The following is a 19,226-nucleotide window of genomic DNA, read 5'->3' on the forward strand; positions in this document are numbered from 1 at the left end:
TCTCTAGGATCCTTGATACTTCATTTCTCTGATCAACTCCTCCTCCCTGCTTCCTCTCTCCTCCCTCCCCTCTTCCCCTCTCCTCCTTCCCCCTCCCCCTCTACTCCCTCCCCTCTCTTCCCTCCCCCTTCTCCTTCCCCTCTCCCTCCCCCTTCCCCCTCTCCTCTTTCCTAGGATGATTACATCAAGAGCTGGGAGGACAGTCAGCAAGGAGATGAAGGTAAGTAGTAAGTAGCAGGTGGGTGAGGAGAAGGGTTATATGATGCCAGTCAAAGTCAATGATAAGCTGGGGAGCCCCAGGCTCTGACCTAAAGGATCCTCAGGGATCTCAGCCCTGAAAAGGGAGATGGCAGGAGTACCAGAGGGAGATGATGGCCAAGCAGTGGGCTTTGAAAGTCAAGGTTCCTTGGGCTCTTTCCTGCGGATCCCCAAGAGAATCTCTTTCCCAATCCTGTGTCTTCCCAGCTCTGGACACCACCAAGGACCCTTGTCAGAAGGTGAAATGCAGCCGACACAAGGTGTGCATCGCTCAGGGCTACCAGAGAGCCATGTGTATCAGCCGGAAGAAGCTGGAGCACAGGTAGGAAGGATGAGTTTCAAGTCATTTGTACCCTTGAGGCTTTTCCCTCAGAAAATACAGAAGCTCTTAAGGGTCCCCTGCATATAGGGAGTCAGTATGGGAAATGACAGGTTGAGAGAGCTGCCTTGGGAGGTTCCTTGTCCTCCCGGGAGGTCTTCACACAAAGGTTGCGTCTGTTGTAAAGGAATCTTATTTTGGGTGTGGGTTCGGTTACTTGGCTGCTGAGATTCCCTAAAATTCTGAATTCTGTGGTCTTAGGAGAAAGGGGAAGAATATATGTGTTTAGAGTCCCCTGATTAAAAAAGAAGCTCAGATGGTTCTTCAGACATCCTGCCCTCTGCTTCCTGTTTGGGTCCCCTCCTGTGTCCCTTTATCATCTCTCCCATCATGCCTTCCATCCACCTTTCACTCTGCTTTGTCTGTCTCCATTTTGTTATTCCACTAATTACCAACAAGGCAGCCAGGAGGTGCCAGAGGGCACACAGAGCCTAGCCTGGAGTCAGGAAGACTCATCTTCATGAGTTCAAATGTGACTTGAGGTGCTTACTAGTTGTATGACCCTAGAAAAGTCACTTAACTCTGCCTTAATTTCCTCATCTATAAGATGAGTTGGAGAAGTAAATGGCAAACCACTCTAGTATCTTTGCCAAAAACACCCCAAATGGGGTCACAAAGAGTCAGACATGACTGAAAACAATAATAATTACCGACAAATGACTTTTTCCCCTCTCCTTCCTGTCTTCCTTTCTCTTTTGGTTCCTCCCTTCTCCCACTTTCTCTAATTTTTGTTCTCCTCACTTTCTTTTTATCCTATAGGATCAAGCAGCCTGCCCTGAAGCTGCATGAAAACAAAGAAGGCTTTTGTAAACCATGTCACATGACCCAGCTTGCCTCTGTCTGTGGTTCTGATGGACACACTTACAACTCTGTGGTGAGGACACGGAATGGGGGTGGTGGGGGTAGTTAAGTCTAGGAGAAGCAGAGATGTTACATCCTCTGCTTCCGATGTTGACCTTGGGGTTCCAACTCCCAAGGGTGCTTTCATTGACTGTTCACCCCATCCTTTCTCTGGGACACTATTCCTCTTAGATATGGACAGTCACTTGGAGGTGGCCATAGCAGAGTCTGACCTCAGGTATCCCTACCTTAGCCTGACAGTAGAGCATACAACCTCTTCATGGCTTTCTGGGCCCAATGATTTAAGTTATACTTTATTTTTTAAAGGAGCATTTGGTAATTACATTTCTATAGATATTGAGTGTGCTTTGGTAGACTGCCAGATCTTTTATGAATTTGGTTGTTATTTTGAGTAGAATTTCCCTTTCCAGTAGTCCCTTCTGGATTCTATTATTATTAAATAGAAATGATACTGAATTATTTTTGGTGGGTTTATTATTTTTTTAATCTTTCTACTTTGCTGAAGCTATTGGCCATTTCAATGAACTTCTTTGCTAATTTTCCAGAGTTTTCTAAGTAAACCATCATGTCACCCCCAAAGTACAACAGACAGACTTCTAACTGGTTTCCTTGCTTCAAATCTGTCCCCTTTCTAATCTATCCTGTATCCAACAGTCAGAGTTGTTTTCCTTAAGTACGAGTCTGATCATGCCATTTTCATCCTCAGTGAACTCCTACAGTTCTCTGTTACCTCTGAGATAGAATATGAAACCTTCTGTTTGGTATCTAAAGCACCTCACGGCATGGTACATTGCAATCTACCTTTTACTCCCCTCTGTGCACTCTATCATCCATCCAGAATGGCTTTTTTATTGTTAATTATCTCTCATCTCTACGTCTTTACTTTGGTCATCCCCCACAGCTAAGGGATGTACCCACTCACCCCCACCTCTTAGAATTCCTGAGACTCAGCTCGATGCCTCCTTCTGCCTTTTCTTATCAACTTCCCTGAGCTGCTAGTGTGTTCTCCTCTCAAAATCACCTTTCCTCTGTTTGTGTGTGAATGTGTATGTGTATACATACATATATAGGTATAAATATGCATGCATATATAGGTATATGTATGTCATATGTGTGTAATTGGGCTATATATACATACATATACATGTACATACACATGGGCATACATACATACATACATATATATATAACTACACACACATATCTACATGCATATATGTGTTCTTAGGACAGGAGAAAAAAGTAGACAGGTTGGTTTGCAACTAGCAATCCACATTAGAGTCTGGTGCTAATGAACCCCAACCCACACAGGATGCCTATGAGGCCTGGTTAGTTTTTTTTTTATTCCCCAGCCACAGACTTGACCCTCTTCCCCTGGCCAACCTTTTGGATTTGTTGCCCCTGCTTAGATAAGTTGGGAGGGTGTGGATGGCTCAGCATAAACCCACCCCCACTAATGACAAATCTCCTGTTGCTATATTGGAGGGGTGGGATCCCAGGCTCAGTGGTTAGCTGTCTGGCTCTTCCCTTCCTTACAGTGTAAACTGGAACAGCAGGCCTGCCTGACCAGCAAGCAGCTGACAGTGAAGTGTGAGGGTCAGTGTCCTTGCCCCACGGAGCAGGCCCCAGCCTCCACCACAGACACTAAACAAGGTAAGAGCAGGCTGCAGTACCCTCTTCCCCCTGAGCCCAGCCTGTGCTCTCACAGTAACAGCATCTATCCTCTCCAGAGTTCAGCTTTTCTCTGAGATCAGGGACTTCAGGACCTGGCCTCTTCCCTGAGAGAGGGGACAGGTTTGCTTCCACAGGACTCAGTCTGATCCTGGAGATAGGGGGAGAATCCACTTTCCACACTCCCTGAAGTGGAGGACTCTTTGAGCCTTGGTTGGGGTGGGAAGAATCCATGACCAGCAGAACAAATGGAAGGGGATGAGTTGACAGAAGCAGAAGGGGAGACTAGCAAGGAAACCAGGGAGAAGGAAGGTGAGGACAGAGCTGTAATCAGCACTAGGCAACAGGGGCTTTGTCTCAGGGTACTGACCTGAGGGTTTGGGTGTAAGAGGAGCCCAGCCACTATTGCCCCTCAGCCACCTCCGCAAGGTCACCCTGCAACGTTCCTCATGCCCTTCGCTACGGCCTGCCTTCCTGATGCTGGCTAGACTGTCTACTTATCTAGAGATCTCTTCTCAAAGAGTTTGGACCCTGCAAGACCCCTAGAGACACTCCAGCCTTGGAGTCTCTTGGCTCCTATCTCTGTCCACCCCCTTACCAACTGAATCTGCTCTGTGGCTAAGATTTTCACTTGCGGCTCTGGGTGAGGGACTTGGGAAGCCTGAGGAGCCCCAGACTCAAGTGGGCTGGCATTAACACAAAATTAGAACTTACCCTCTGCAATTATTTTCTGGGGGTCCTGAAAGGAGTAGCTGATGATCACAATTGTAGAGGACTCGGAGGCTCAAATCCTGAATTTAATTAAATCCTGATTTTTTTTAATATCAGGAAGGAGAGAGAATTTTTTTTCCTGGTGATGGATGGAGTTTGAGGGAAGAGGCAGGGTGGGGGCTAAGAAAGCAGGCAGGGGGAAATGTCAGACAGGTGGAAAGACCCAGCTGTGCTCCCTTTGCCTGTGGTTATTATCCCTGTCTCTTTTGGCCATAGGGCAGGAAGCCCATGTCTAGAGAAAGAACGTCATTCACTCTCCCTTCCTATTCTCCACACCCTGATTTCACTCACACGTTTGTACCCATAGAAACCTGTACTGGGCAGGACCTGGCGGATTTGGGGGACCGGCTACGGGATTGGTTTCAGCTTCTTCATGAGAACTCCAAACAGAACGGCACCGCCAGTGCTGGAGCCAACCCTGCTGGCGGTATGGGACATGCCAGGCTAGGACTGGATGGGATGGGGCCGTGGAAGGGAGGAGAAATGGGGGAAACCATGGGGTCATCGTGTGGGAGCTGGGCAGGAGGCTTCACCTCCCACTTGCTGCTGCTGCCTTGGGGCGCTCCCATTTCAAGCTCCAAATCCAGGAATAAGAGGAAAGAGCTTCCAACTGTGGCTGGAGGGAGGCAGCCTGACTGTAGGGGAGAACTGAACAGTGAAACAGGTGACCAGGGAGAACACATTTTCTTCAGGGTTTGCTGAATTTAGTCAGAAAAGTCTGGGCTTGAATCCTGCGTTAGATACTTCCCAGTGGTGCTATCCTGGACAAGTCACATAGCCCCTCTGACTCTCCGTTTGCTCACCTGTAAAATGGGGATAACAGCAGCATCTGCTTTCCAGAGTTTGTTCTTAGGATCAAATGTTGTAATATTTGTAAAGCGCCTTGCATAGTACCCAGCATATAGTAAGGATACCTTAGGTGTCGCCATAGTGCACAGAGCACTGGATTCCGAATCAGGAGGGCTCATCTTCCTGAGTTCAAATGTGGCCCCAGACACTTACTAGCCGTGTGACCCTGGGCAAGTCACTTAACCTTGTTTACCTCAGTTTCCCCATCTGTAAAATGAGCTGGAGAAGGAAAGGGCAAACGACTCCAGTACCTTTGCCAAGAAAACCCCAAGTGGGGTCATGGAGAGTCAGACGTGACTGAACAACATATAAATGCTAGCTATTATTATATTTAACTAACCTCTTGGACCCTTAGTTTGCTCATCTGTAAAATGAGCATAATAGCAGCATTTACCTACCAAGGTAGTTGTGAAGATCAAAAGAGGGAGTGCTTTGCACACCTGAAACATGTTGTTTTGATTTCTTGGACATGCAGGTTTTGGAGGAGTGCATTCCAAAGGTGGGTAGGTAGAGGAAGTAAGCCTCTTGGAGTCCACCAGGGTTCTAGACTTTGTGGTTAAGCTGTTCCCAGCAGAGGCAAATGGGGGAGGGCGGGAGGCATTTAATAAGTCTGGGGGGTCTGGGAAGGGGGATGTGGAAGGCAGGTGGAGCCATGTGAGTGGGGACAGGGTCAGCAGGTGGCTCGAGGGGCCAGCCACGGCGTCCCTTTTCTACCCAGGGCTGGACAAGAGCCTAGGGGCCAGCTGTAAGGACTCCATTGGGTGGATGTTCTCCAAGCTGGACACGAGCAATGACCTGTTCCTGGACCAGTCTGAGCTCGCGGCCATCAACCTGGACAAGTACGAGATCTGCATCCGTCCCTTCTTCAACTCCTGCGACACTTACAAAGATGGCCGCGTCTCCACTGCGGAGTGGTGTTTCTGCTTCTGGAGAGAGAGTGCGTGAGCCCTTTGCCTTCAGAGCCCTATCCCTGGGGAGCCTAGCCCTGAGGGAGGGAGCCGGAAAGGGGACACCAGAAGCCAAGGGGTCTTGGAAGCTTTGGGGACCAGCCCACTTGACCACTGACCCAACCCACCTTGCAAATGCTGTTAAGACAAAACATTTGCCAACCTGGTCAATTGGTAGATGATCTTTCTCCCTTTCAGATATTCACGTGGAACAGATAAATTAAATTAGTGATCTTTCCTAATTATCTGGCATGCATTACTTACAAGGTTGCTGAGGGGCACAGCAGATAGAGTGCTGGGCTTGGAGTGAGGAAGATCTGAGGTCAAATTTGACCTGACACTTACTAGCTGTGTGACTCTGGACAAATCACTTAACCCTGTTTGCCTCAGTGTACTTAGTGTTAGAATGAGGAGAGTAACAGCCCTTGCCTTTACCTGATCCTATTGTGAGTCTTCAATGAGAAAATTTTTATTAAAAGCGCTTAAAAGCTCAATGCCTGGTTCCTCGTACGTGCTATAAAAATGTTAGCTATTATTATTATCCCTAGAAGCAGATTACTTACTTGTTTCATCACCAGTGATAACGTCACTTTTTATAGGGTGTTCCCCCCTCCCCCCAGACCTTTGGGGCAGCTCCCATACCTCACAGGGCCAAGCATACATTAGGTATGTCGATTGATTAATTGATGTATTATGTGTCCTCTTCAGAACCCCCCTGCCTGGCTGAACTGGAGAGGATCCAGATCCAGGAGGCAGCTAAAAAGAAACCTGGTGAGTGAGCTCCTGGCGGGGAGGCTTCTCAGAAGGAAATCGTGAGCACAAGGTGGCTGAGGCTATGGCCCTGGTCACTCAGGGAGAGCTTGTTTCCCTTCTGTGGGAGGAAACCACAGCCCCACCCAATTAAGGAGTATTGAATCTTGCTGGGTGTCTAACCCTGGTTAAGATTCCCTGGGGATAAATAGAAAATGTTTAAGAAGTGGTCAGTCCCTGCCTTCAATGAGTTTCTAATATGATTGAGATGATGTGTGTAAATGAATTAAATGCTGCTGAGTGCAGTAGGGGGCGGCTAGGTGGCACCATAGTGCTGGGCCTGAAGTTAGAAAGACCCAAGTTGAAATCTGGCCTCAGACCCTTACCAGCTGTGTGACCCTGGGCAAGTCACTTAACCCTGTTTGCCTCAGTTTCCTCAATTATAAAATGAGCTGGAGAAGGTCTTTGCCAAGAAAACCCCAGATGGGTTCACGGAGAGTCAGACACGACTAAAATGACTGCACAATAAGAACGATTGCAGTAGCTGCTCATCAGAGTGGGGGGTCGGAGCTGATGTGGTGGGAGACTTGAGCCAAGCTCTGAAGGATGAGTGGGATTTGAATAGGGAAGGGAATAAGCATTGCTTAAGTTTGTGCCAGGAACTGTCCTAAGCACTTTACAAACATTTTTTCATTTGATCCTTACAACAGTTCTATGAGGCCATGATGCCCATTTTACAATAGGAAATAGACAGGTTGAGTGACTTGCCCAAGGTCACACAGCTGGTAAGTGTCCAAGGCTGGATTTAAACTCGAGTCTTCCTGACTCCAGGACCAGCGCTCTGTCCACTGTGCCCCTGAGCTGCCATAGACAGGCAGGAGGGGAACGTGGGAGAGCAGGAAGGACGTTCTAAGCAAGAGAAACAATGGCAAAGATAGAAGGCAGTCAGAACAAGCAGGGGCTGGTCAGATGACTGCCCCAATGAGAGGTTCACATTGGAAACTGCAGGAGGTCAGGTCGAATTGGGTAGGAGTAATCCAGAGGAGTCTGGGCTTGGTTAGGTAGGCAACAGACCTTTCTACAGGCAGCCGGTGGTGCAGTGGACAGAGTGTGGGACCTGGGATCAGGAAGCCCCGAGTTCAAATGTGACCCGAGAGCCAAGGAGCAGGGTGACCCTGAGTGAGTTATTGAACCTCAGCCTTTGCTCCCTCCCCTGTGAAATGGGCAGACTGAGGATGTGATCACATTTCCATAGTACTTTTAGGCTCATGAAGAGCCTGTGGGCAGCAGTTCTGTGAGGTGTGAGGCGGAGTCAGGACACCCCAGTTCACATCCCAGCTGCTACTGACCAGCTCTGCGAAGGCGGGCAGGTCGTCTCCTCTGCTCAAGACTCCGCTTCCTCCTCGGCAAAATGAGGATGATAACAATTTAAAGAAATGATTATTAATAACAAATATCTGGGGAGATCCAGAGTTCTCTCCTCCCAGTGTCCTGATTTTAGAAGGTCAGCCTCTTGAAGGGCATTGCTGATCATGAGATTAGACCCACTCCGGGGCTGCCATTGGCTCCTGCTCAGGCTTGGGGAAGGCAAGTTCTTGGAACAGGTAGCCAGCCCAAAGCTGGGCATAGGGATAGTTTCTCTGTCTAAGGGTGACATGATGTCACTCTCAGCCCCTCCTTTTAATACAGCCCATTTCCCATTGTGTCAGCCAATCAGAATTTACAGCTACTCTTCTGCCAAAAGAACACTGAAGTTCGGAGCCTACCACCATGATTGTCATTGGTCTAACAGAGAGACACCGAATGATGGCCTTTTATTAATAACCTGCTGGCCTTATTAATACAGTGATTGAATTACCCAGAAACGATGTCTCTTGAACGCTTTTTTTTTTGGAGGGCAATTGGAGTTAAGTAACTTGCCCAAAGTCACACGGCTAGTAAGTATATCATGTGTCAAGTGTCTGAGGCCAGATTTGAACTCAGGTCCTCCTGACTCCGGGGCCGATGCTCTATTCACTGCGCCACCTAGCCACCCCCTTCTTGAACCTTTTTAATCATTGCACAGTGCCTACCTCACATGTCATGAAATAGCAGAATGGCCCAACTTAAAGCCCTTTATAAACATGGACTTTGTATATGGCGTTACTGAAGAAAATGAGAGTCAAGGAGTGAAGAGATTTAGATCACAAAATCGGAGCCTATTGGAAGGAGAATAAATCATCTACACCTCCTAGCCCACGGACCCCTTCTCAGAACAAGGTTCTTAAATGTTTACAGTATGATACAGGATTGCTAAGAATGCCAAATGCATTGAATTTATATCTGTTATCAGATTTTTTTAATAGTTCCCAAATCCCAGATGAAGGAAGAATTCTTTATCTAATTCAATTCTAGTATTCTGCAGAAGATAAGAGAGAAAATTATTTGTCCCAAGTTGTATAGCCAATTATTGAAAGGCCAGGACTCAAACCCAGGCCTCTTGACTCCTGGCTTAGTGATATTTCTACCAAACTGCACTCTTCTCCCTGTTTTAGGAAGATTATTCTCCTTACTGTACTGTCTTCTAAACCTCAAGGAAGGTTAGCGGTGATGTAGGGCTGTGCTGGGAGAAACCCCAGTGGATCCCTGTTAACCCTAAGGTGAAATGTGAATTTCATTTGACTGTTAAGCCAGTCTTCTATAGCCTGTCCCCAAGCCACCTTTCTAGCCTCCTTCCTGAACTCTGCAGGCCAGACAAACCGGCTTCCTTGCTCTCTGTCCCACATAAGGTGCCATCTGCCATCTCTGCACTGCCAGCCCCCGGGGTTGAGAATGTCCTCCCTCTCCTTGGTAGAGTCCCTTAGTGGCTTTCAAACCTTGGATCAGCCTCCACCTTCCACATGAAGCCTTTCTTTCTGCCCACAACTGTTAGTGACAGACCTTCCCAAAGCTACCTTGGTTTTTTCATAGTGTGCTTGTACGTAACCTGTGGTCAGCCCTCATAGAAAGAAGTTCCTTGAGGGCAGGGGGTCTTCCACTTCCCTCTCTGTAGTCCCACTGCGTAACACAGTCTTGGCACATAGTAGGCCCCTAATAAGCGCTTGTTGACTGATTGATTTATATGATACATGTCCCTGTGGTTCCTGTTACATCTGCACTTCCACCTCTGGGGCTGCTGTGATGCCTTCACTTAGTCTCTTTTCAAAGGCCCCATTGACTAGTCCAATGCTTCTGTATTCACCTCCTTGCTAGGCATCTTCATCCCCAGCTGTGATGAGGATGGCTACTACAGGAAGATGCAGTGTGATCAGAGCAGTGGCGACTGCTGGTGTGTGGACCAGATGGGCCAGGAACTGACGGGGACCCGGATACATGGGAGTCCTGACTGTGGTAAGGGGGGGAGGCCCCCTGGGAGGTACCCCAGAGTCTGCCCTGGCAGGGGAGGTGGGGCCCTTTCTTTCACCCTAGCTGAGACCTGAGGCTCCTCCACTCTTGGGAAGAGTTTCTAGATTAGGGGACTCTCCAGGTCTCCCTTCTGAGGTGGGGATCCCCAATTCTAACCCATCGCCTTTGCTGTCACCCCACAGATGACATTGTTGGGTTCTCCGGGGACTTTGGGAGTGGCGTTGGCTGGGAGGACGAGGAAGAGAAGGAGACGGAGGAGGCTGGCGAGGAAGCCGAGGAGGAGGAGGGCGAGGCAGGCGAGGCAGATGATGGAGGCTATATCTGGTAGAAGTCCAGCGAGGGAGGCCCGGGGGGAGGGGGATGCTGGGGTACTGACAGCTGGGAAGGGACAAGAAAGCAGTGAACTGGGCATAAGCAGGCAGCTTAGTGAGCTGATCAGGAAAACACAGTCGAATGTAACTTGACTCCAGTGGGGAAGAATGAATGTGTGTGAGTGTGTGGCATATTTGTGGAGTGTGTGTGTGTGTGTGTGTGTGTGTGTGTGTGTGTGATGGGTGCAACAAATGATCATGTGCTTGACCTGCAGCTGTGGGCAGTGTCATTGAATGATGCCCCTCCTGGCAAACCAAACCGCCAAAAGTCACCTCCAGCCTTCACTCACTGGTTTTTTTAAACACTACATTAAAAAATTGATGAGATGTGATGCTCTTTCCCCCTCTACACCCTGACACCCCTATCCAAAGCTAGAAGCTGGTCCACCCATTCACCCCAAAGGCCCTGTGACTGCTGTCCATCCTATCTGTCCCTGTCCCCTCAGGAGTTTCTGGCTGCCATTTATACTACGTTCCACTCCTCCAGACCCTGGGGTCAAGTAGCCACTTGCCTGAGGTTCCGGCCTGAGCTCCCAAAAAGAATGTGCTGTGATCCACCAAACTGTTCTCAGGGTGTACATCCTTCCCAAAGACCGAGGGCTATGACTCTTGAGCTGTTTGGGCAGTCAGACTGTCAACCTTATTGTCACTAGCCTCAGAGAGGAGGAGAAAGCCATCCATTGGGAATGGCTGGGTTCTTACAAAGCCAGAGAGTTTCTTCCAGCTCAGGTTATGGGTGAGGTGGTGGGGAGATGGGTGGGGGGAGGGGATGGAAGCTCCCACAGCTGCTGGGAGAAGTTTAGGAGGTTATTGGTGGTGAAGAAAAGGCCTTGTCTGCCCAACAGCTCCTACAAAGCTGTGCTGAAGGTATCACTGGGGTGGGCTCAGGTCCCCTTGGATGGCTGCTCAGTGTCCACCTCCTTGTCCCTAGGATTGGGAACACTTCTACAGTTACTTTTGGGTTGAGGATTGGAACAGTACTGACTCATAGACCATTGGTTTAGGGCCTCTTGGGTCTCGCCCTTTGTGATTTTCCCTAAAGGTTCAGCTGGTTTTTAAAACCGGGACTGCTTTCTTTGGGGAGCAGTCCCATCCACCTTTGCCTCCAAGTTCCGGCCCAAGAGCTGGGCTGTGGTGACTTGTTGCGCTGATAAATTAACATTGAAGATGTTGGGTCTTTTGGGGAATAAAAATTAAAATACCTAGAGCATGTCTGTATCTCTTCCCTGGCCCCTTTATCAGAATTTCCCCTTCCTTTCTTGGACCAGTGGCAACAGTCAATCCCATATCAGTTTTTTGAAATAAATTTCAAAGATGACCACATGACTCTGGTGGTGGGTGGTAGGTGGTAGGGAGGCATTCTACTTGCCTGCCTTCTTGGGACCTCAGTCCTCCCTCCCCTACCCATTTGTTCATTTGGCAAGCTGTCATTAAGCACCTACTATATACTCTAGGCACTGGGCATACAAAGATGAAAAAAAAACCCAACCACCCAGGATTTTACGTTCAATTGGAGGAGGGAATTAACATGTACACCTGTATTCCAAATATAGACAGGGAAAGAGAAAGTAATTTTAGGGTCGGATGCCATTAGCACCTAGGGGAGCAAGGAGGCCTGCTGTAAGAGCTGGTACTTGTGCTGAAAAGAAGCCAAGGACTCTGGGAGATGGGGGTGGGGGGAAGGGCCAGGAGGGAAGGCAGTCTGGGTGCTCTTCTATGAGGCAGTGGTTCTGTAGTCCTGGGCAGCCTGCTGTTTGCAGCCCTGGTCTGGTTCTTTGACTGGAGCACTGAAGGGCCTGAATTCTTCCCATTCACTGCTTTTGGTAAGGGGGGATTTGGATAGGCAACAGCATCACCGGGAAGATTAGAGGGCCTGGGGCAAAGGAGAAAGAGAGGGTCAGGGTCTTGGGTCAGGATCTCTCCAAGATGCCCAGCCAGCCAGTAACAACCGTGTGCTGCTGGCCTGGGAAAGGCTCCTCCTGGGACAGGTTACAGACCAGGCTGGGAGAGGACCACTTGTGGTTTTTTTCTTCTGTTTTTCTCACTGTTAGCTGTGGAATGGAAGGAATTTTCCTATTTATGAGAAAAGGCTCCCTGCTAATGTCCTCACCATCCTGACACCCAGTGTTAACAGATGCCTGTGCATGTGTGTGTCTGTGTGTGTATTTCTAAGGGCAATCAGTGGCATGTGTGTGTGTGGGTGGTGGAAGCCCCAGACAGAGTATGAGTGAGTATGTATGTGTGTGTGTGTGTGTGTGTGTGTGTGTGTGTGTGTGTGTGTGTGTGATGGACATGGGAGGGACAGTGGGGTGGGAGGAAGGGTGGGCATGTGCTGATGTCTCTCTGGGCTGCCTGCCTTTGACTTTTCCCTATATATCCCATCGCTTGGGCTTAGCTCAGCTTTGAAAGACCCCCCTCAACATTCCCCCTTCCTGTCCTCTCATTGAGGGACTCCACTCAATCCTGTTCTGGGAGGAGTCAAGTTTTGAAATGCCAGTCATCCCAGCTAACTGCTCACAGTGGTACCATAGGAAAGGACACTCTCTGTAGTTCAGCTCTGACAATAAATGTGTCTTGCCTTCCGAATCCTCCTCTTCCCTCCTGGCTGTCTCTCTCCCCATACCACCCACTCCCACTGCCCCAATCACCTTCTTCAATTGACTCCCTCCCTACGTCCAGGGAAAGCTTGTTTGAAGTTCCCCCTGCCATTCCCACATTTCCCGAGGGGCCCACATATGTGTCCCTGAGTTACCTGTGACCCTCCAGTGTCTTTAGGGTTGCAGCAATTCTACCCCCCCCCCCAAATGGACTGTTCTCTTGACTGCTTTCATCCTCAGTCCTTGTTCCAGTGGCTGGGAGGGAGGGGGTCAGAGGGCAGGAAGGCCTGTGTCCCCCTTCTCCCGTTGTTCCCCTCCTCCCTCCCAAAGGAGGCCTGTGCTCTCTGTGTCTGCTTGTCCTGGGTCTCTCTCTGGTTGTGCACGTTTATATAACCTTGTAAATATGTTTTAGACAGCAAAAGGCGCCGTAGTGGACACTGGGAATGTTTCCGATGTCCTGCGCTCTCCTCTCTCTGAGGTCCTGCAGTTGCCCTCCTTCCAGTTCTCACCTGAGGTTCCCCAGGGTAGTCATTCCTCACTGCCATGGGTGGGGCTGGGGGGGGGGGGACACAGTGGCTACTGATCTGTCCCTGTGCTCGAGAAAGATTCAGGCTTCTACTTTCAGTGGTTTCCAAATCAAACCTTTGTCTGGCATTTCCTTCTCCATGTGCCAGAGCTGGGAGGAGCTGGGGGTTGGAGGAAGGAGAAATTTTTTCACCCTGGGGTAAGAGAGTTTGGGCATTGATCTGGTTCTCTCCCACTGAGCCCCTGGGGCTGCTTCCATATCCCTCTTTCTACACCTAACTGTTCCCACCGTAGCAAGGCTGCTGCCAGGTCTCTGAGCAAGGTCAGCCTCCCTGGGGGAAAGACCTTGATTGAAAGAACAGTGGCGGAGAGAGGAAGCCTGGAGCCCAGGCAGCTGCAGAAGGGGAATGGGCTCAGATGGAAAACAGTGTTTTGAAAGTCAGTAATTTGCCTCACCTGATCTCTTTAGCCCACGGATGCCAAGGAGGTTGGGATAAGACATGGGAGAGCATGGGAGGAAGAAGGGAAGAAGATTTGTGCCTTGTTGAGAGAATACCCAGGAATCACTTTGTCTCTCATTTGCCCCCCAGGGAGGAGCCATAAAGGGACCCCTCTGAGCTTTCTTTTTTGATCCAGGCTTGAGAGAGCCTTGAGAAGGGAGGAGCATGGGAGTGACCCATGCCCACACCCAGGGCCTTTGGGGCACACATGTATGTGTATGTGGAGCCGCGTTTCATACTTTTAAACTGGGGCTGCCCTCAAAGCCCCACCCCCACCTCTTTCACCCTCACCATGGACTGGGTTTTTTGAAGTTGTTGTAAAGATTCTCCTCCCGCCCCCCCCAATCTTAGGCCCTGAGCCTTGAAGAGAGGGACTGGCTGCCCATCCTCACCTGGGAAGGCCCTGGGATTGTTCGGGCACCTGGAAAGACCTGGTATGGAATATTTTTCCCACAAGAGAAGCTGGGGAGGGTTAATGTACAAAATCATGATAGACTTCTGAGAGGCTGGACTGCTTTTAGCCTGAAACATATTCAGTCTTATGTGCAATAACTGACCTTAGAGTTACGAATTGTGTTCAAGTGCTTGGATCTCAGTCTGTATATTTAAGTGCTAACACTGTATATCTCAGTAATTTTAGATGTTTTTACAAAAATCACAAAAAAGAAAAATCAAGTGTTAGAATGTGTGTCTTCATTGAATGGGCACTGAAGCATCCGGCGGATCAGCTTTACAGAGCCCCTCTTCCCCATCCCCTTCCCTGGCCCCCTCTCTCCCTCCTTGTGTGCCCCCCACCCCCTCGGGAACACAGCCTTGTGTTGTCTTTATCTGCCTAATACTTAAGAAACTAAGGAAACAAGTACATACACATACATTATAAGTAAATAAGATGTTATTTTTAAGAAAATGAAAATAAAAACTTTATAAACGCTATCTCTTGCCTATACTTTATTCTTATTCTCTCCCCCCCAAACCCAAATGAAAATCCCAAATCACTGGCAATTTACAAAGAAACAATTCCCATTCACTTAGTATTTTAAGGCTTACAAAGCACTTCCCTCTCAACAAACTCATCATGTCAGTGGCCTGAGGAGAACCCTCATTTTTTATAGGGAGATTCGCCCAAAGTCAGCCCCAAATTGACAGGAAATTCCTGTGACTCTTGACCTCCAGCATCTCAGGGCAAGAATTGTGCTTTGGGTGTCTTCATGTCTCAGAATGTGAGGGTGGGGGAGATGGAACCCAAGAGAAGGTGATACCCAGCGAGGGGAACAGAAGCCAGGGCTCCTTTCCTGCCATTCACCTCCTGGTCCCCGCCCTGGCTTGGCTTAATGTCCTACAAGATGGCATTTCCCCAGTATTCTGGAGCTTTCCCAAGGAGGACCAACAGATTTCCAGGGTGAGGAGGGTGTCGATGTTTTCTCTGCCATGTGCCCTTCTAGTTGCCATATTTACCTGTTAGGCTGTGATGGCTCTGGAGATGCTCCCCATCAGAGAGTAGAGGGAATCACTTAGAGGAGAAACAGGAAGAATGATTAGCTGTCTGCCCGGTAAGAGGTTGCTTTAAGCACAGAGGATGATTGAAGAGATGTAGCAGCGCAAGTAAGTGATGGCCTGAAAACTAGTTTGCTTGAGAGGAGGATGAGCTGGGCCAGAGACTGAGGATGAGGGAGGTGAAAGTATCTAAAGCAGAGTCTTAGAACCTTGTATAAATACAGTAATTACTATTGTATCTTAGCAGCCCTGAGTTTTTCCCTTCCCCTGGGTCAGCTAGGAGGACCAGGGAGGAGGACCCTTGAGAGCTGTCCTAGCCACTAGCCAGCTGCTCATCTTTTTTCCCTCCCCCCCTTAGCATCTGTCTCCTAGTTGGGGATGACAGAATCTGATGCTGATGAAGGGAGCTACCTGGTAAAAATCTGATGGATGGGGTTCCTAATTGTCTCCCTGATTTTAGCAGTCTCAGATGACAAGTGCCTATTGGACATGAGCAGGCTTCTACATACAACAAATGAGGAACTTTGAAGAACAAGAATAAAAAGTATCACAAGAAAAAAAGAATTGTAGGGGGAGAAGAGGGACTGACCCTGTGATGAGAGATGACAGGTAGACAGTGAAGTTTTCTGTTGGTACCCTTGAAATGTCAGGAGAAAGCAAAAAGCCTCCCTTTTTGGGCATCCTCCCTGTTGTGAATGGATGGCAAGAAATGGACAGGTGGTACATATAATAGGCAGGCATGGATGGATTGCAACCTGCATCATTGGTAGCAACATGTAAATTGATATGATCATGGATCCATTTGACTATTGGAATACTCAACTGTGTTGGCCTTAGCTGACTATGGGAGACATGCCTTGGTCTTTAGTGCTGTTTGGCAGGGGGGTGGAGAATGGGCTTGGTCTGAGTCATGGTGTGGGCAAGCAGATAGTATCATAGACTCTGTGTCTTCTGGGAATCTAAGGGGTGATCTAGACCAATCCCCCTTCTACTGCAGGAATCCCAAGAGAATTAAGAGGCAGCCATAGAGATCATCCAAATCAGTTGGCAATCCTGATCCAGAGTTTCCTCTTGAGAACAGAAATCTAGACTGGTGAATGTCTCCCTCCCAGACAATATAGTGTAAAGAAAAGGGTAGTAAGTTTAGATTTAGTAGAACTTGAGGCTCAAATCTTGCCCCAGCACTTACTAGCTGTGTGACTATGGACAAGCCATTTGACCTCTCCAAGTCTCAGTTTACCTATTTGTAAGGGGATAATAATACCACTGAGAAAATCATTGTACAGGACAAGGGCAAGAGCACTGGATTTGGGGTGCTTTCTGGGCATTGAAGGCAGCCTGTGCAAAGACGTGGAGATGAGAGACAGAATGGAATAGCAGGGAGTCCAGTTTGGTTGGTCTGTAGAGTGCAGGGAGAGGAATAATGGACTTAATGGGGCTCGAAAGGCAGGTGGGGCCAGGCTGTGAAAGGCTTATTTAAAAGCCAAATGGAGTTTATAGTTTAACTTAAAAATTAATTAGGGCCACTGAAGAGCTCAGCATAGCCCATCTAGAGAGCCAACATTCCTTAAGGCTTAGAAGACAGTAATGAGATGAATCCTTCTAAAACAGTGAGATGCAGATACCATTAGACTAGGAATCAAGGGGCCTGGGTTAGATTTCTGCCCTTCCACTAGTTTGAGGCAAATCATTTCCTCCCTATGAAAAATGACGGTTTGACCACATCTGGGGTTCCTGACCTTTCTGTGTGTGTGTGTGTGTGTGTGTGTGTGTGTGTGTGTGTGATGGACCTTTTTGGTGAAGCCTGTATACCTTCTCAGAATCATGTTTTTAAATGCATAAAGTAAAATCCACAGGATTATGATGGAAAAGCAATTACATTGAAAGGCAGTTAGTTATCAAAATATTAAAAAGAATCAAGTTCACAGACTTCGATTTAAGAACTTCTGAACTAGTTCATTTCCTCCAACTCTAATTATCTATGATTTTATGATCAAAGTCACCTTACCTCTTTATTACATTGCATTATTTTATTACATTATTATTATATTTTATTACATTAAAATTATCATTACATTAAAATACTTCTCAACCTAAATGGTATGGGAGTTGCCTCCATCAATTACGATCTCAGCTCCTCTGTGACTTAATAGAAAAGTTGCAGGGAGTTATTTTATGCACATAGAGAGAAGTTCAAAGACTTGCCCAGGGTCACTCAGCCAGAGTCAGGAGCAGGATTGGAACCTTGGTCTTCTTGACTGAAACCCGGCACTGTCTCCACTTTGCCCCACTGTGTATAAAAGGGGTCTATTTATATAATAAATATCAACTCTTATAGTTATGAACATCCAAACCTGAGAGAGGGAATGAGAGTGGAATGAGGAGAGCTGGGAGGGAATGGGAGCAGGGGAAAGGCTAGAAGAAGCAGGGGCACCAGAATGTGATGTCTGGAGATTGCCATTCTCTCTAGGCTGAACTCATCTCCAGGAGGACCAGGCTACTCTGCACAGTGTGTACAGAGGCTCAGGACCCATTGTCCTCAGCTTGAAATTTTGCCTTGGTCACATGTCCTGGGCTGGGGGAGAAGGGGGTCCTCTCCAATGCTCCAGGACTCCAGCTAGTGACCCCCTTTGTAGTTAAGGCTTAGAGACTGTGGGAAACCAAGGGTGGAGGGAATTTGTAGCTGGGAGAAGAAGGACCTTCTTGATACGCTCTCTCAAACACCCCACTCCTATTGTGTCTGGCAGCTGGCCCAGGGCTCTATTTCTCACATATACTCTTTGCTGTGGGGAGCCGCCTAGGGGCTGGCAGCTCCCAGATGCCCAGCATGGAATACATCTGCTCAGGAATGAGTGAGAAATGAGCCCAGAGAAGGGTATCTTAGCATGTAATAAGATCTCTGGGCCCAAAACTAAGCCTCCCTGTCCTTGTGTGTGAGATTTGTCCAACTGATAGGAAGGTTTCTTCCCACCCCCGACCCCGTCAGTGATACTGGGCTGTGCCCATCCACCCACACTCTCACTCAGGCAGCAGTGAGCTCCCCTCCTCTCCCATGAACCTTGCCTTAGCTCCAAGCTTATTTCTGCCTGCTTCTATCAACACACTTTCTCTCTCTCTCTCTCTCTCTCTCTCTCTCTCTCTCTCTCTCTCTCTCAGTGAGGTTGTCCTTGCCAAGGGCCCTGCCAGCTGCCCTGCTATAGAAACTGGCTTGTGACTTGTCAGTCCATTTGGTACTTGGAACCTTAGACTTAAGTCCATTCCATTCTGTTCCATTCAACAATTAGGTGCCTACTCTGTGAGGGGCATGGTGCCAAGTTCTAGGTGCACAAAGACAAAAACAATCTCTTGCCCAAAGAAATGTACAGTCTACTGAAGAGTTAAAGCACCTAAACAGATAAATAAATACCAAGTAATTTGAGGAAGGAGAAGGCACCAAAAACTGAGGATAGTGGCGGATGAGATCGAGAAAGGTTTTCAATAGTTGTCAGCATCTGAACTGAGCCTTGAAACATCAGGATTCTGTGGAAATAGGATTGTAGGCCTGTCCTTTCTGTTGTAATTGTGGATCTTGACATTGCTGCCAAGGACTATGGGTAGATGAAACATGGCTACGCCCAGGGATTCCAGGAAGTTGTCTTTTCTATGGGAAACCTTACTGTCTTCAGGCAGAGCAATAGTCAACACATACTCAATGTGCTCTAATCAATTTTCCTTTTAATATGTCACTTGTTCTTGGAATGTTCCATCTGTATGTACCCCATTTTCTATACTACCCCCATTTGTCTTTCAACTTTGTTCTAGCCTCACTAGAGCATTAGCTGTTCAGATTAAGTGGAACCTCCTTTTCTTAGCTTAGAAGTGACCTTAAA

General features: G+C 48.1%; 1 protein-coding gene across 1 annotated transcript in view; it reads left to right on the top strand.

Annotated features, from left to right (window-relative positions):
• The window catches only part of SPOCK2 (SPARC (osteonectin), cwcv and kazal like domains proteoglycan 2), a 35,242-nt gene extending 20,446 nt beyond the window's left edge, over positions 1-14,796 (top strand). The window contains exons 3-11 of the mRNA XM_069071092.1: positions 175-220; positions 466-580; positions 1,397-1,511; positions 3,037-3,151; positions 4,248-4,367; positions 5,508-5,726; positions 6,445-6,507; positions 9,718-9,855; positions 10,053-14,796. Coding sequence (XP_068927193.1) covers positions 175-220; positions 466-580; positions 1,397-1,511; positions 3,037-3,151; positions 4,248-4,367; positions 5,508-5,726; positions 6,445-6,507; positions 9,718-9,855; positions 10,053-10,198 — 1,077 coding nt within the window. The 3' untranslated portion in view covers positions 10,199-14,796. The remainder of the gene's footprint in view (positions 1-174; positions 221-465; positions 581-1,396; positions 1,512-3,036; positions 3,152-4,247; positions 4,368-5,507; positions 5,727-6,444; positions 6,508-9,717; positions 9,856-10,052) is intronic.
• Positions 14,797-19,226: the final 4,430 nt, after the last annotated feature.

Source organism: Petaurus breviceps, unplaced genomic scaffold (assembly GCF_028583685.1).
Source record: "Petaurus breviceps papuanus isolate PSGF00001 unplaced genomic scaffold, PetGlider_PUasm1.0 90825, whole genome shotgun sequence".
NCBI lineage: Eukaryota > Metazoa > Chordata > Mammalia > Diprotodontia > Petauridae > Petaurus > Petaurus breviceps.